The sequence below is a fragment of the Styela clava genome, chromosome 13 (assembly GCF_964204865.1).
Source record: "Styela clava chromosome 13, kaStyClav1.hap1.2, whole genome shotgun sequence".
Taxonomy (NCBI): domain Eukaryota; kingdom Metazoa; phylum Chordata; class Ascidiacea; order Stolidobranchia; family Styelidae; genus Styela; species Styela clava.
In genome coordinates this window covers 2,247,249-2,266,095 of record NC_135262.1, presented here as the reverse complement: position 1 = coordinate 2,266,095, position 18,847 = coordinate 2,247,249, and the positions used below count along the sequence as shown (strand labels likewise).

General features: G+C 36.5%; 1 protein-coding gene across 1 annotated transcript; it reads right to left on the bottom strand.

The window, feature by feature from the left end:
* Positions 1-693: 693 nt before the first annotated feature.
* LOC120332728 (E3 ubiquitin-protein ligase Midline-1-like) lies at positions 694-17,042 on the bottom strand. Its single transcript, XM_039400039.2, has 11 exons — positions 16,693-17,042; positions 15,904-16,032; positions 13,166-13,264; positions 12,206-12,363; positions 10,994-11,112; positions 9,686-9,869; positions 9,109-9,248; positions 7,990-8,161; positions 5,830-5,968; positions 3,371-3,467; positions 694-2,251 (listed from the first exon to the last, which is right to left on the bottom strand). The coding sequence occupies exons 1-11, from the start codon at positions 16,975-16,977 to the stop codon at positions 2,088-2,090; spliced, it is 1,686 nt and encodes a 561-aa protein (XP_039255973.2). The 5' UTR covers positions 16,978-17,042; the 3' UTR covers positions 694-2,087.
* Positions 17,043-18,847: the final 1,805 nt, after the last annotated feature.

Below are 18,847 nucleotides of genomic sequence, written 5' to 3'. Positions count from 1 at the left end.
GTAAATTGAGTAAGATTTTTGTCTTGAGAAACAGGATTATTCGAAGTAAATATGAGACTGTATCGAAAATGCGCAGCCCGAGTTTAATTACTGGATTACATCGCCCATCGGTATCAGCTATTAGGTTGTTGAGAGGTGATTATTCGGTATTCCCGTAGTGTGTGTGTGACGGGTTAGGGTTAGACCATAATTTTATTCCGATTTTCGTTCTATTACGAGTTCGGGAACTGTTTGTGTTAGCCAAGTGAATATACCCCCTGCCCATAGGTATTGGTACACACACTTCTGGATTGTATTGTAGGTAGTAATTAAGATCCAGCAGGCAGCCCGCGGGTCACGACCCGACCCGCTAGGCCATTTAGTGTGGCCCTTGTCAACTCTCAGATTTTTCTCCATCAAATATAAAATCCTAATCCGACAGTTTATGTTTAAAAGGCGCTCACATGGGTAGGAATACATAATGATTTTTTTAATCTTGTCTTACATTGTGGTATTTTTTAAAAATTCGTTGTGTGTATGAAAAAACTAAATATTTTGTGCGGCCCAGATGTCTGAAGTTGGTTATACGACCTACCGACATATGCTGTACATCCCCGCTTTACAGTAACGTAACCGATAATGAAATGATGCTTAGAAAAACTATTGAACTGCTTGACGGCGGCCCAGCACCTTTTAACGATATTTCCATTCATACACACTAATTTAACCTCTATATTCGCACGCCATAATTGTATAGTTCACCACAGAAGGATTGTATTATCGTAATAAAAATTCGAAAATAATAGATCCAACAAACAGATCAAAGCGGTCTAATCTACCTTAAAACAATTCGAGCATAATATACAGAATCAGAACTTCTATATCTAGATGAGAATATGCTGCCCAACACGCATCATCGAATTCAAGTGGACTAGACTAATAATAATAATAATACTCACATGCCTGATGTCTTTGTACTCGAGTAAAAATACCGGAGAAAACATAAAAATGATGCAGAAACGTACCTAGCAATCTACCCAACCGTGCAAACTAACAAAACTGCATTTTAGATAACAAAAATAAAATACAAACGATACAATAAAAGAATATATATCACAAATTGCACAAAGATACACAAGTAAAATAAGTTATGAGCGCCAAGCGTGTAATAAGTTCATATATCAGAGAAATGACCACTTGCTCTTTAGTCCCCTTTTCTATAAGTTACCATCCGAATGCTTCACGCCACCAGGAAAAACTGAAGACTGTACTGTCTGAATAATCTAATAAACGGGCAAGTGCCGGAAAGGCTATTTTGAGCTCTCGTCTTCTTGTGTTAGATTGTGGTGATATCGTACTGAACTTATTCATCGCCATCTAATCGAAGGTAAACAGAAACAAAGATATGAAAAACAGTAGTAGGGTATAGTGTAGTTTGGTACCACAAGTACTTCTCGCGGACTTGTCATAACCATTTTTGCATATGTTATTCCTAACCATTCCTAACAGACTGCGCCATTCAAATATTACGTCACTACGACGTCACATCACGGGAAACTACATAATACCCAAAATTAGTAGTGAGATTATAACCTAACGGTAACCTTAATTGTCCTAGCCTAAGATAAAGACAATCCTAGAAAATAGATCAAAAAATTAGTGGCTGACCAATAACAGACTAATGCAGTTTACTATACCAAACGCTTCCATAAATCGATTCAATTTAGCGATAGTACCATAGACAAAATATTTGAAAAACAGACTTCAAGTCCCAAACGCTGTTCCTTAATGACCTTAACATGGCTAGTGTAGAGTATTGTAATTGTGATGCATAAATGGGTACCGTGAAACAATTGTGATGACATTGAGGTGCGTTGAACAATATTGGTAGTGCAGAGAGTCAAACACTCTACACGATCCGTGATTTTGTAAAACCGATAACGATAAAAACGCATCCGAATTTCGGTAACCTTGTAAATTTAGCGCTAAATTTAGTTTTGTAAACATACGCTAATAACTAAAATGATTTGAATAAGTTTTTGCTCTACAGCGTATCCGACCACCACAAGAACAGCGTCCTCTTTTGAATGTCAGTAGTTAAGTAAAGCTTAAACGTTGAAGTCAATGTTTGGTATCTCCAGTCCCGTGATCACAGTTAGAACTCCTCCATGATAAAATGGGTTGACGGCAGCGCAGATCGGTTCTTCAAATCCTGCTGTGTGATAAGTATAAAGAACGTCTCGCATATGGCAGTCGATAAAGGAAATGATACCTGGAATGCAGAATATAGGAACGCTCAAATACATGGAAGACAAACGACCAAGACAATCTGACATTGCCCGGGTCTTGCCCGGGCCTACTAAATGTAAAAGAAAACGACTAATAATGTAGGGTCACCATTTTTGAAAAAGCAAAATTCCGGACAATGCGTGACTATTTTCATGACCTCGTAGTAAAAAATATGTGCACGGTACGAAATAACAATGTTCTGTATTAGCAGTGTGCACAGTACGATTGCAGATGCAGTAAAATTCCGGATTCCGGACATTTGAGCATTTTTTTAATTCTTCCCGGACGCAAAATTTAACCCTAGATTCCGGACATGTCCGGAATTTTCCGGACGGTGTGGCAACCCTACAATAATGTAATCTTCGCAAAAATATTTGAAATATAAAATATTGCTATCACGCTATTGGAAAAAAAATAAGTGTTACACTTTTTCCTATATAAAAATATATTTTTTATTTCATCTACATTCTTGCTTTAGACGTTTTGTCCCTGTCGAATTTTTTGTTATTCACAGGGTGAGTTGGTTTGATGAATAATAGATGTTTCGATGCCCTGATTACATGTTTACTCGCATTCTCATACAAATACAAAGAGGGATCAAGAACAAAAACAGATGTGTCGAGGGCTATAGTATGAATGGCACATTCATTTATTGGACCCAAAATGGACCTATAGATCGTTTTGTTAGTAATTTTTTGTTCTTGTTGGTGTTTTTCTTCTTGTTATTACCGCATGACAATAATCGGTTTTCTCATTAACTACTGGATCAATTGCTTTGAAATTTTAAGTGGTTGAAGATTGCATTTTTCTAAAAGGCTATTAGTTTTATTTATTTCAAAACTTTCTGTTTTGTGTAATCGTTTTTCACTTCGAAATTTTGTGTGACGACCCTTTGAAAATTAATACAGATTATTTGTGGGGGTACTTCGAACTCTCTGCGGAAGTTTTTTGACGGTACCGGATTACCGTACTGTAAAAGGTAAAGTAGATTACTGCTTCTCTTTGGTTTTTGTGTCCGTGTATTTGAGCATCGCACTCTTACTAAATATAAAATGACACTTCGAAGTAACTAGGATGTGAATATTCTCGTATCCGGATTTACCTGCTTCGTAATCAATAAATATTCCTACTCTGGCGATGTCTTCTCCAATTTTTTTCCTTGGTAATTTAACATCAGCTGATTCTCCTGCGTGCCTTGCCTGAAAACATATTATAATCAAGTCAATATTAATCACATTTTGCATATTAACTAATCCCATACCCGACATTGACTGGTAACCGGACGAGAGGCCGTGGTTCGCCATATGATTAAGCCGTCTTATCGGCTTTCCTCTCCCCCGGGATAAATATGTAAATCTTATCCCATCAACCACAATGAGATAACTTCCTGAAACGTACATAAATATGAAATAAATATTTTACTTACTTCTCCTGTTCTGGTATCATGATTTATTGAACATCTGTGACCGCGTGCCATTAAAACTTTTTTTTTTAATTTTCTACCGGTGTCAAACAATTTTTCGTTTGGTAAATAAAACTTCGGGGTTTCGATGTTTTGCTAATAATCACAAATGCGCCCTTAGGGTCATGCTCAAAGGTTTAATATTTCAAAAATACTTAAAAGAAGTTTATTAAAAGTTTAGTTGATTGTCTTGTACGCATATTTGACAGCGAAAATTTCAGACGCACGGAGGCCGTTATAATTTTTAAAAACTGCAAAACAGAATAAATGGTCAACGTTTCGTCGGCGAAATGTTTTGTCCATAAGTTTGTTTTGCCTATGCAAGTAACCCTTTACAGATAAGTGGATGTTCGTATAGCATGGAGACATGAAAACATAAAACACCAGATGCTTAATTCCGAGAAATTAAGTTCTGACTAAAAGAAGTTCAAATTTGTCGCAGAAGCACCAATCCAGATGTAGCAGTTATACGGTTCTACGTTACGTCGGTGCGAATAATTGTCTTCAATTTTGGACCAATCCAGAATGTTTTATAAAGTTGGGGGGATCTGAATTTTCGAATTGCCATGTAAAAACGTAACTAGAGGGTCCGGGAAAACGTGGGAATTCCGGAGCATTGAGGGTCTAAAATACGTTTTCAGCTATGAAATGATGAAGCTATGATTTAGAAAATGCATTTTTATATTAGGTTTGTCTCTCATCTCCCTTGGCTACGCCCCTGAGTAGCTCTATATTTATATATGTTGACTGTTCGTACATGACATTAGTCGGAGTGAAGTCGTAAAAACGGTGTAATATATTTTGATCTAGTGAATCCCGCTAAAGAAGTGGCCAACAGATGAAGAAGCGCCAATTTAAGTGCGCCGTTATATTATGCCGTATAAAAGAGTTACTAAATTTCCCTAAAGAAGCCAAGATACGCTGCACAATTAACTCTAAAATACCAATTACGTTTTTGTCTTCTCAAACGTAAAAGTTTCGTAAACATTGCCAAAAAGTTTTAAATCAGATAATTGGTTATGATTTATTCATACGCCAGTTTCACTTACGCTGATTGCATTGTAAACAAACACACGGCGTGATGAAATATTCAGTTTACGTAAAAGAAAACATTTTTGTGTTTACGCCACAAAATAGCTTTTGTGACAGTGATTTTTAGTCGTTTACTTTGCGCGATAGTAACTCTTCCCGTAACCAGTGGCGTATCCAGGGTGTGACAACCGTGTGGATTGGGACGCAAAAAAGCTAAATCGTAGAATGTTTTCAAATTGGGAATATTAAAATCGGTTTTTTTTACTCAAATAATAAGGTAAAAGTATCTAATTTCAACAGCAGTCGTTAATAATTGTCAGTCAGCTGTCAAGATGCAGCATTTTTAAACTCTGCCATGGGAGAACGCATTTCGAACATTCATTCATTTTATTGTCGCATTTTATATCCTGAGTGAATTTTACGTTTACGAAATTTTACGTTTACAGAATTTCCCGAAAGTGTAGGCAAGATGATAAAACTGAGAATCATTTGGTCTAAGCAATTAGACAAGGCAAAAAAAATTAATGGTCGTCTTTTCGATGGGACTCTGTAAATTAAGTTATAGTGGGTGAGACGGCTTTAAGGTTAGAGTGTTGGACTTTTTGGCATCGTATTATAACTTCTTCTTTGGTTCAAATCCCATGCTCTCCAACTCACAATAAATTGTGTGGGCAATGCCGATCCGGAAACTAATTGGGATCTGCTTATGTAAGTATCAAAGCGTATGTTAGCCAGGGCTCGTGTTATGGGCGCAAAATGACCGAAAAGTTTTATAAGTCAAATGTTCCAATGAAATAATTTTAAATTGGAAGTAATAGAAACTATTATTTGTACTCGAAAAAAGTACAAGGATGCCATTTCAACAACAACAGTTTAAAAAAAATTATCAACTGACAACCAAGGGGGCGAATTTTTGAACTTTGTGTAATTGTGCAAGTATTTTTACTTTATTTAATACACATGTGAGGACCAAAGCAACATATGGTATTGACAAATTCCCTTTACAATTAAAAAAAAAATACTTATGTTCACCCTATATGTGTATAAAAAAGTAAAACAATAAGAACCTTGTATTCTCGCTTGGTCGGATTGTAATGAAGAATCCATGAAGAGTCGTTACTTCCTAACCAGCTGTTCCTCGGTACGTTACGATACGCTACTCCGACTGCCCAGCCATCTTTGTTGACAAGTACTTCCCAGTAATGCCTGAAATGATTATAATTACAGCTGCAAATTTTGTTTTTATCAATGGAAAGAGGAAATCCGTTAATATCTTCTAATTATGTTGTAGGCCTAGATAAACTTGAATCGCTGCTAGTCTAGGTCTTGTAGAATAATAAGTAACCAGATGTCCAAAGTTTGAATGGCTTGCTCTGCAGAGAAATGTTGGGCTGCCTTATAGATAGGAATACAGGAATGGATATATGGCTCGACTCTGAACAGTAACATATAGACCAGCGGTCGACAACCCACGGCCCACGGAGCAATATAATCCGGCCCGCGACGTTTCACTGAATTGTAGTAACAAATTATAGCTGTCTTGTCGATTATATACTTAACGCAAAAAAATTTACGCATAGACTAAATAGTATTATAACGTAACAAGTATATAATTCACAGTTACTCGTTTAATAAGCCTATAATTTAAATATAATTTAGACAAATGACAACAAAACGCAGAAAAGTTGATGCTAAGTGCAAATGGTTTAATGGCGCAAAAAATATTCAAATGGTCAGTCTTCGCGCGCTGCTTAAAATTTAACTTCTGAACTGTGTGATAAAATGTGATTCATCGGTCATCCATTCGATTTTTAACATTCTAAAAATATGTGCGGCCCGCCAATGACTTGCAACCTTTAATTTTGGCCCGCGAGCGACAAAAGGTTGCCGACCCCTGATATAGACAAACAACGATAGCTGACATGTGAGGGGGATACTACATTTTCCGAATGAGAAAAATCTTTTCATTTCAACATATACCAAATTTATTACGAGGCTTTCAATAATCTTTCGTCACTCTATTATAAATTAGATTCTGTAACGTTTTCTCTAAGCAAAGTAAGATCGCTTGTCTGTTGAAGTCTAACTTACTGCAGAAGAAACGCAACAGAGTAAAATTGACGAAAGTTAGATGCAAGACGTATGAAACACTCGATATAGCCCTTTTAATTCTTGCTACACTATCCTTCAGTCAGCGAATACGGATCCTCTAATACAGGGGTGTGCAACAAGTGGCCCGAGGCCCACAACTGGCCCGCCAATTCATTTGGTGTGGCCCTTGTCAACACTCAGATTTTTCCCCACCAAGAAAAAAATCCTAATCGGACAGTTTATGTTTAAAAAGGTGTAATAATACATAATGTTTTTCCGTTATTGCTGCGTTGAATCTTCCGCTGTTTTGCTCAGTGTAATTAGTTATCGATTTTAATTGGTAAGTATGTTGATAGGTATTTGTCGGTCTGTTTGTCTGTCTGTTTGTCTGTCTGTTTGTCTGTCTGTTTGTCTGTCTGTTTGTCTGTCTGTTTGTCTGTCTGTTTGTCTGTCTCTTTGTCTGTCTGTTTGTCTGTCTGTTTGTCTGTCTGTTTGTCTGTCTGTTTGTCTGTCTCTATGTCTGTCTGTTTGTCTGTCTGTTTGTCTGTCTCTATGTCTGTCTGTTTGTCTGTCTGTTTGTCTGTCTGTTTGTCTGTCCGTTAGATGTACGCGATATCTCATGAAAGCGAGATTGAATCTGCTGCATTTTGCATGTGCATTCATCATATGTCGTACCAGAAGCCTATTGATTTTGGATGAATTATGTCGTATAATTAGCGAGTTATTAATTAATTAGTGATGGGACACAAGGTGTCACTATGGAGTAAGAGCGCTGTTTTGGGGGATTCCCTAACTTTAGATCGATAAGTCTTCGGTCTCTGAGCGATATTCTCGTTATTACTGTAAGGCTAAACGATAGCCGCATTGTCTTTCTCTCTTAATGTTTTGTGCGGCCCAGTTAGATGTCTGGAACTGGTTATATGGCCTCCCGATAAAAAATGTTGTACAACCTTGGGTTAACATAGGCGGAGGGAAAGAAGTAAAGATTCGATCACTTTACTATATTCGGCCATCTACTTTAATTTATTGTTATAACAAATTCCTAAATTTGAATATTATAAACCGAAAAAGGACAGAATCAAAACAAGAAATTACCACACGCATTTATTCACCCAATTAAGATAATAAAACCATACCTCCCGGTATAAAAAGAAATGTTCCCCAAGACGTTTAGAGCGAAGGTGAATCTCGTAGGTGACTTTTGTATTACACCTTTGTCTTCTCCGGGAAAGTGAACACTATATTGGTCAGGAGAAATCTGAAGTTTGGAATTTGCGGTGTCTGAGTCTAACTTGAACTTTGCTGGTTCTAAGAAAAGTAAAATGAACATTGTTATATAAAATGCTGTTGAAGAGGAAGAGAAAATTTACTAGAATATACACGTTTAAATTGAAACAACTATTGAATACCAAAATACTTCGTTTTGCAACGGAAATAACCTAATGTGAAATTGACAATATATCTAGAGGATTTGAATATCTTTTCTATGTACACTTTGCAGCGATTTTGGGATGAGCCTTCCGAATTTTATAGGAAAATGTGTTTATTATCCTGCAGTTTTGACTGCGTCACTACGACAACGTGACGGTATTAACAACGCAATGTGACGTACCGTGACGCATGACGAATAGTTGGAAATTGCTCAGCGACACATAGATGCTGAGTTTCGGAACTCCGATTAAGTCTCTGCACTAACAATTACAGATCGCGTAATATTTAATAGTACGTGAGGTACTACCGTAGTGTGCGTACCAGGTTTGGGTTAGCCCATAATTTTATTCCATTTTTCCATATTTTAGTTCTATTATGAGTTCCGGGACTGTCTGTGCTAGTCACAACTTGATGTAAAGTAGGCGAACAAAATTAGTTACATCCATATTGGTACACGCACTTCTGGAGCTTCGTATGTAAAGTATGCTCTTATTTTAAAAAAGGCCAGAATTATTTCAGTTCAATGCCTGCCCAATTACTACATCCCTAGGTAAAGCGTTAGCCCGACGCGGAATTCGGAGGCGCGACCTCTAACCTTACAAAACCTTACAACCTTACAAAAAGGTTACATCCAACGCTCTAAAAATTAGGCTTTCGCGTCTGCCACCATTGTTGTCTTTGTTGAGACATAAAATTTTATTTAACAACTGATCCAATTGCTTTCAAAGTTTCAGTTATTACACAAGAGAGAGTTATTTCCCAAAAATTTCCATTTCTCCATCTCGTTGAAATTGTATGTCTGCAGACATTCATTTTCTACTCACGTGGCAATGTTTTAAAGATTGCTGATTGGCTAAGCTGAGTTGAAAATTCCGGATGATGTTTCTGTATTTGTACTGTGATGTCATGATTAGGACTCAAATCTTTGATGATGTAGAAAGTTTCTGTAATTCCGTACGCATTTCTGAGAAGAAAAATCAACCAATCATGTTTTTTATCACGGTCCTGTGAGTGTGACATAAATCGAAACAGCACAAAAAGCATATAAAAAGCAGAGACACCAGAACATAACTTGAGGAAAATTAAAAGGAAGCCCATAAAACTTATTATAACCGTGCTGGTGGTGTAATGAAGTTTGAATATGGGATATTCGGTACTCCCGTAGTATGTAAACCAAGATGGCGGACACCGGAACGTAGTATGTGTACCAGGTTAGAGTTGGGCCATAATTCCAGGGACATATACTACGGGAGTCACTTGACTAGTTCCCGAACTCGTAATAGAACTAAAATAAGATAAGACTTAACTCTAACCTGGCACACACACTACAGGAGTACAGGATATTTAGCCTGGGCGAGGCTAAATGATTAGTATATATACACAAAAGGTAAAAATACGTACCTTTTCACGACTTTTCCATCACTAACAAACTCCCAAAAAACTTCGTATGTGACGTCATCTGTGTCGTCATCACCAGTCCATCGAACCAGTACGTTATTCTTAGTTATGTCGTTACGAGAGGCTTGGGCAAGAATAACTGGCGCGATATTTCGGGGAGTATTTTTTGAACTCCCATTGGGTTCATCTAGAAAGAATTTAGTTATATGGTTTACAACAGAAAAATTCAACTACATTCTTACCAAAGAATTTATTGCAGAGCTTCAGAATTATGGGGGGCGGATCATCTACCAAGAGAGTACTATAGGCATATACAAAGTTTGATTTAAATTGTCTGGCGCAAAAGACTTAATTTGTTTAAAGCGCCATATACTTTCATACCACACACACACACATTAAAGAAAATATATCTCACAGTACGCCTAATTTCAGTGATTTGGGGATTGAAAATTGACAGATAAACGACAGATTTGCTCGGGGTGAAAACCGTACAAGGCGCCTCACTGGAAAACCAGAAGTTTATGACGTGGAATTGACACATGTAACCAATGTTCCCTCTAATTTTTTGTAGTATGTGTGCGCAGAAATTTTGGTGTGTGCGTAATGATTAATATTTGTGTAAAAACTAATGAAGAAATTTTGGCGTTCTAACCGGGTAATGGGTGGGCCAACAACAAACTTTCTCAACCTGCCAACCGAGAACATTGTTACATTACATCGAAATACGTCTGTGCGCAGTAAATCTATGCGTGTGCGCAGCCTCTGAAAGCTGTGTGCGCGCGCACACGCGCACACTTTAGAGGGAACACTGCACGTAACTGTTATAGGCAGTTACATATCTAGAGCCATTGCTTCCCGCAATCCTAGCTATGACACAAATGTCGGCATACATGTACAAGTTTTTTTATTTAAATGTAAAGCGCATTACCAAAAAGGTATAATAAGGTACCAAAGAGGTATAATAATAAAAATAATAAAAATTCAATGTAATCCGCTTCAAATTGATGCGCTTAAAAATATACATTCTTACAAACCAGTGATCGTTTATGCAAGGCAAATATATACTTTTCTGATATCAGCCTTCATCGCATCAACAAGGTTATTTGGGTACAATAAACAAGGTAGGCGATCTTTGCAAGAAAGACTATAATCTTGATTTATTTTTAAGACTCGTTAATAATAGTTAGTTATCTTCAATCTTGCCTCTGTATCCTCGCATTATATGCATACGAATCCACCGTGCAAAAGCATAGAAGGATAAAGTAGTGAGTCCCGCGGTGACCCCATAACATACATATAAATATTTTTTACCTGACATCATGTTTTCTAATATCCTTGTCATCTCGTCTAGTTTATCTAATCCTAGACGTTCCTTGGTCACATCCATTCCTTCAATTTCTGGCAACGTTCTTTCGCTTGCCATCGTGAATCTGCAAATGAGACGAATGGTTAATTGGACTGTTCGCATCACGGTTTACAATTTGTGGGCGCGGTAACATAGATAGAGCATAGTCCAGTGGTTTCAACCAGAAAGGGTTTTCATACACAAGTTTCCTCTCAAATTCGAGAGTTCATATTATAGTTTATTTATATACCTATATATGTATATTGTTCAAATATGATCGAATACTTTCCACTATAATTAAACTTGACACTTTAAAGATCATTTTGTTTCTTTCTCATTAGGTTTGCGTTTATTTATATTTATCAGTTATACAATTCAACTGTTGCACAAGGGTTCCTCGAGCATCTGGAATACTTCATTCGGGTTCCGGTCACCAAAATGGTTGGAAACCACTGTTCTAAAGGTTACAGTGCTAACTTTATTATGCTGGTACAACATTTTGTTTGAAGAAATCCAACTGTGAATACAAAGTAATGGATAAAAAGTACCAGCTAACAGTATAATGCAAAACATGTTGTTTCAAATAACTGCAAATGTCGGTATTACACTTCATCCTTATTCCCCTGCAAAGGTCTACTCAAATAGCTAAAAAAGATAACTAAATTATTGAACATGATAATAGCTGTTATTTGCCGTTTTTTCACAATTCACAATGTGTTGTTTACATCGACTTTCTACCTCCGTATTCCCTTCCCGGAATTTGAACGAGGTTTCAATAAATAAATAAAATTGATTAGCAGTGTTAATTCAGGAAAATATCGTTTTTTTCCAAAACACTAACAACTTCCGTAAAGGTAGTTGATTTTTGGAGTCTGGCTCGAAGTGTATGCGTGAAAACACATAATAAAGAAGCACTATTTATTATAATGGCATTTTTATTGCGAATCCCGATTTCCGACATTAATTTCAGTAACCGCTTTGGGTCGTAATAGACTGGTCTAGGGGAATAATTTTTTTAAAAAATGGTGTAAATCAGCAGTGTGCAACTTTTAATACAGGAGAGCAAGATACAAAAAACTGGCTAACACCGCGGGCCGCTCCATTATTTAACACAGTCTTTCTAGTAGTTGCACGTACAAAAATGAGGGTTATTGATATCTGCGCAAAACTAAATTTACCTTTGTTTCAATTCCTTTAAAGTTTGTTCCCTTATTGTATCGTCTTTTTCATTTTTCACTCTTCTTGCAAAACTTAAAACACCGGCAATAATTTTCATGTTCCGCCGACAAACGTCCATCTTTTCTCGCAGGAAATCAGTTCCTTTTGCTCGATGTTTCTAACAATATAAACGTAGGATGTTCATCAAGTCTTAAAAGTTTTTAAAATTGCGAAGGGAATTTATCGATACCATATATTGTTTTGGCCTTCACAGATGTATTAAATGAAGTAGAAATACTTGAACAATTACTGATTAAAAAAAACAACAAACCCGGTTAGGATATATTGAAAACTGACTAACAAAATTGAAATTGTAAAGGGAAATTGTGGACTCCCTGTATATTGAGTACTGGCTATGGTACGCACAAGATCTTTAAGAAATACTATTTAGTATAATTCGTCAAGAAAATAGCTATCACGTCTACAGACTGGTGCAACATCAAGCTATAGCAAAATTACGAATTGGCCCGAAATTTCAACTAGATATTTCCCGGTAGACCTTCAAACTAGACCAGAGGTGAGCAAGGTTTTTGAACCAGGAGCCAACAATTTCGCCCACTTAGAATGACAGGCCATGTAGGTGTGATGTAAAAAGTTACATTTCAGGAACAATATTTACAGTGTCACAAAAGCAGAAGTAGCAAACAATAACCTTTGTGCCAAACCAATATTTAATCGGAACTCAACAATTTTTTGTGCTATTTTCCAGCTAAAGGATCAAAAATTTAGTTTTAGAGTTTGGTTGTCGCAGCATCAGGCGGCCAGATTGATCTACCCAATGAGCCGGATTCGGCCCGCGGGCAGTAGTTTACCCAAGTCAGAAATATAACAGCAACATCAATTTTTTAAAATGGTCCATAAATTAATTTCGTAACCAAAAATTCCGCTACATTCTCAAACTAATTTACGAAATAAAATACCTTAATATTCTCCATAAAGATGCCTTGTTGCCTGTGCAGTAGAGCCACTACGTGATTGATGTCCTTCGTAAGGGTGACTTCATATTCTGTCCAGGAATCCTAAAAAGAACAATAGAGTTATGCTCAAATATGTGGATACGGAGGGCAAAACGAAATATTTTATCATCAATTCCCCGAAAATGATATGCGGTAACTTACTAGTTACTGTATCAGGGTAACGGTACATGGACTGCACTAGTTTTCCAGTCTAACCACCAGATCACTGAGATGTGATCACGAAACCACGGGCACACAATTTTTAATTTGATGACGTCATCACACAAAACTTCGAAGAGAAAAACAAATCGCATAGAGACCACAGATATTTTCGAAATAAATAAAAAGAAAAGCAATTGGTCCAGACCACACCACGGGCATGGAATTCTCTTTCCAGTTATTTGACACATGTTCTTGGTACCTGCGAAACATGTAAATAAAATAAAGTGCGAAATTCTCACTTACGAAATGAGACAAAGAGGACGGTTTAATCTTATGCTGAACAACGGCACCTCGTCTTGTTACCAGTCTATGTCGGGCATGGGAATAGTTAGCCAGTTATTTGTTTCAGACGACATGGACTTGGTGTAGACTGTAGTGTAGACGAAACATGTAAACGAATTAAATGAAATAAAGTGCGAAATCCTTGCTTACGAAATAAGACAAATTCTCCAATGCGGATCACATATTAATGCAATATTTGACCATATTATTAAATCGCCGGAATGACATTTCGATTAGTTTTCGATATATCGCGTTATAATTATGAAGTTAATCTTACGTCAATTGAATCCATTAAAACGCCAAATCAATTATACATAAGTCAGCTTAGTTGCGCGTCCAATAGAAAAATTGATTTCCATTTGACCAGTTCATGGGTTTAATTTTAGAAGCACAACCCTGCTTGAACTTGAAAATACCGACTCGAACCGGTTCAAACCTGTTTTTTTTTTCAGGTCTTTGAGCGAGTCTTAAATTCAAATAAATCTTCTGAAAACATACTGACATATGTGTTGACTACAGATATATATATATATATATGTAGTTATCGATACATCAGTTATCGATTGCCACTTATCTGCCATTACGGTTTCTTAAATTTAGTTGAAGGGCCGGTACTTTTTTCATGCAAACTTTTATCAAAAAATTAAGTGAAGAGCGTTCTCATGAAAAAATATCGACAAAGTTTGAAAGATGTGTCTTGATAGTCGAATGAAAATTTTTATGGCTTCTCTCTGTGCTCCAGTTAGGAACCGCTGTTATATGCATCCGAAATGTCGACAAACTATTTCATTTGCCTCTTATCCGTTATGAATTTACTATTAATTACTAAACATTTGCGATATATTACAACGTTTTGAAATTAGTTATTATTCCTGGATTCCAAATTCGAGTCACAGACCTACTTTGCATTCTGTACAATGACTAACATCCTGATCAGCGTGTTTCCAAAAATAACTAAAAAAAGCCGGGACATGGAACCGACAGGTGTGTGATTTCAGTCTGGTTTTATAGAACAACAATCTGAAAATCTCATTATTTTATCACAATTGTGTTTTCCCGCGCTCATTGACGTAAGCAGAAATCGATAGTTACGTAACAATGGATTAACAATGGGTCCAAAATTAGCGCGAATTTTGTTTTCCCGCCGAAATAATGAAGCGGGATTAAAATAACAAGCTTCTCCATTTCGTTTCGCCAACAAATAGAGTTTAATATTAGAAAAAACGTCCGATTCACTCGTATTATTGATTCCTTCTATAAAGTAAAGGTCAACTACAAAATGTAAATTCTAATTAGGTTACCTTGCATTGATTAAGCTAAAGGTAACGTTTCCCAATCGGGAGAAATTCGTCCCCAGGGAGGATTTTTGTTGATATTGAGGAGGAAGTTTGCTTTGTATTTGCTGTAGGTTTACTGATAATACTAATGTACATACTATAAACTGCTTAAATTGTACTAAATCTGGAGTGCGACTTGCGCGTAACACTAGTTAAGAATCCACTAAAGATTGAATAATTAAAGTACTTTTTATACACAGTAAGAGAGGATTAAAAAATTCTAAAATATTTTATTTTTAAGAAATTATCAAATCCACACCCTAAATCAACATCTATATTTTACTGTTACTCAGTATAATAATTCACTAACATCTAATTTGTCCTTGAACCAACTTTGAAGGTCATACAAATATTGATTGAAAAAATTGTGACGTAACAAACCTCCGATTTTTGTAACACATGTTAGCAAGTTATGTGGATGATTTTGATTTAGATTAAATGATAAAATTCGCTCATCTTTGGCGCACAAGTTGTCATGATTTTGCTATGACATGCAGATGATTTTAACCTACTACGTCTAATAGTAAAACTTTGGTATTCCAGAAGTATGTGAACCAAGATGGCGGACACTCGAACGTAGTATGTGTACCAGGTTAGGGTTAGGCCACAATATCAGGTACAAATACTACGGGAGTAACTTGGCTAGTCCCCGAACTTGTAATAGAACTAAAATAAGGAAAATTGGAATAAAATTATGGCCTAACCCTAACCTGGTACACATACTACGTTTCGGTGTCCGCCATCTTGGTGCACATACTTCTGGAATACCAAAACTTCTGCACTTCTTTGTCGCTCAATAATAACCTTGACCTGATTCTAAAAGTTATGGAAAAATTAAAAAATAATGATGACGTAACAAACCTCCGATTCTTTTAACAATTGTTGTAGGTCATGAAGACGATTTTCGTTGACGACGTTTTGTTCTTCGAGTCCTTCGATCTTCTCAGTCACGTAATCCCGGAACTCGCTCACAACTTTAAGAAAGAAATCCTGAAAACATGAAAGTTATTTTTGTAGAGATTTTGTGGTACTCCTGAGGTATGCGCACCAAGATGTCACATAACCTGAACCCTAACCTAGTAAATAACCTGGGTTCAGGTTGTGCGCCATTTTGGTTTGCATATATCAGGAGGTCCAATTTTGTAAATATCTTTCCGGTTCGGCACAACCTGCCCAATTCATTGCACCCTGAGAGAGGTGGTGGGTATGGTTGAACCCAGATGTGAGCACCAGCCAGGTGGGAAAATTACGACCCGCGGGCCGGATCCGACTCATCAAAGTGTTTCATTCGGCATACTTGTGTCTTCTGAAATTACGACTATAGTTTTCATGGATATAAATTTCCACTGAAAATATCAATCAAAATAACGTCATAATAACCCGATTGTTGACCACTGTGCTTCTATTATTATACAAACGTTAGCCTAGCTGTTGGGCCAGGTGTTGTAAATAAACTGTTCTTATTCATAGTTGTCCATATTCAGTTTTAAGCCTGCGGCCCAGTAACCAGTAATTATCTGTAACTGGCCCACTCGGAAAAGTAATTGCCCATAGCAATGTCGTAATCGTTCATGACGTCATATAATTATCATATCAACACCCTGATTCAAATAATCAGTATAATAATGCACTGAAATCTTATAAACTTACTATATCTTCACCGTCGTTAGATTCAGTCATTCCTGACAATCTTCTTATGGCCCGCGGAGAAGGTCTTGGGCTCAGTCCTGTTACTTCCGTGTTTACTTCTGGGGCCAACTGATAAAACCCGGAATCGGAAGTGTCCTCTGAACTTGCCGACATTGCAGAGCAAGTTGATGCACGACCGGGACTTTTTGCTTCGGTACTTTTTCGTCGAGGTGAAGGAAGAAAGTCTGTTTTGACGTAATTTGATGATGTCACACTCGGTATGACGTCACGATCTGAATTCGACATTTTGTCAGTAGTTCTCAGTCATTGTTTGCTTTGTAAATGAGTAATAGAAAAAGATAATTATGCTAAAATCTGTTGAAAATAGATGAATAACATAAATTTACAACAAAACTGCCGAGATATATCCCAGATTTTTTTAAATAACTAAGAACATATTACATCGATACAAACAAACACAGGTTAAAATAAAACTAACGTGTTCAAGATATATTGAGAACTGACTTCATAACAAAACCGAAATTGCAACAGGACTATGTGAACACTCTAGAAAGCCTCAATTTTAAATATCGTTTGTGTCCAGCTCTTTTGATCAGCTAAAACCTTAGTTTTCGAAAATCAATTCCTTTGAATATATATCTGCCTTGTTGGATTGCTTAAACCCAAACCTTAGTTTTGAATATCATTTCTTTTGCGTCTGTCTTATTGAATCGCTAAACCTAAATTTTAAATATCATTTCGTTTGCGTCTGCTTTCTTGATTCGCTAAACCTCAATTTCAAAAACATTTTCGTTTGCGTCTGCCACATTGAATCGCTCAACATTAGTTTTAAATATCATTTCTTTTGCATCTGCCTTGTTGAAAATGGTTAAAACCTTGATTTTATAATACCATTTCGTTTGCATCCTTATTGGTCGCAAAAACCTTAGGATTAAAAATCATTTCGTTTGCGTCTGCCTTATTGGATCGCTAAATCTTAATTTAAAATATCATTTCGTGTACGTCTGCCTTATTAAATCGAAAAACTTTAATTTTAAATATGATTTCGTTTGCGTCTGCCTCAATGAATCGCTGAACGCTAGAGCTTGTTCAATTATGCATGAAATGACTAAAAAGCTAATCGGGAACAAAGATTATCCTCTCTCAATATTCGTCAGTAACGGATTGGTTTAATCGAATATGAGAGTCGAGGTTATGTAAGTACGAAAAAAAACGATATAATTAAGTTTAGTCAATGATTCGAATGTTTATATTGACAAACTTCATCAGGACAATCTATATAAAAAATAATAGAAGTTTCTCTGTATAAACATCGAAATGTTGCTAAACTGTATTTTATGCTGCTTACCATACATACTTCACCATGGTAGAAATAATGAGCTGGCAAGATATGTATAGGTCTTTTGATTTATTTGCACACAATGATTTTCCTACACCCTCATTCTAATTGTGAGGTGTGACACCACATTTTAAATTCCTAACTTGAATATAATTGTATTTAAATATTCAGAAATTGGAGCATATCTGATGCAGATGTTCAGTCAAATACATGACACATATTTATGAGTTACGAATAGTTTCATCACTAATATCAAAATATTTATCACCCCCAAAAGTGGAACCCTTCTCCCTAAAAGGAAAAGCTTGGGAGCATACTGGTTGCATTTAATGTTTCATCCCTGCTTCTATTCATTGCGCCGAAAAAATGTGCCTTAGTACTGCAGTACTATTAACTAACGGGTTGCGTAAGAGATTTTCTTGAAGGAGACACCATATACACTGTACCGGGTCTGGACACATAGAATATTTAGATAATTTTTAGTATGTAATTGAAACTAGTATTTTTTTCACCCTTATTCCACCAATTATCATTAATTTTACTAAAAATATATGATTATGCTGGTGACCGTACATTTGAACCCATGTGCATATCATATCCACGGGTTCAATCTATATGCGGGTGTTAAAACCCATGGGTTAGGGTTAGTATGGGTTCAACTATCCGAAAAACAAAAAAAAATCCATAGGTGCAATAGCATACAGGTGCAATTGTCATGGGTTCAAATGTACGTGGGTTCAAATGTAATGGAACCGAATATGCTATGTGTCCATCTTAATGGACACTCTGTATATTGTCGAAGAAAGCGTTTGGTAT

Coding starts and splice junctions, on each gene's coding strand:
- LOC120332728 (XM_039400039.2), bottom strand. CDS start 16,977: ATGTCGAATTCAGATCGTGACGTCATACCGAGTGTGACATCATCAAAT. Junction 13,265..15,903: donor AATTGTTAAAAGAATCGGAG/GTTTGTTACGTC, acceptor TGTTCTTTTTAG/GATTCCTGGACAGAATATGA. Junction 5,969..7,989: donor ATTTCTTTTTATACCGGGAG/GTATGGTTTTAT, acceptor TAATCATTTCAG/GCATTACTGGGAAGTACTTG.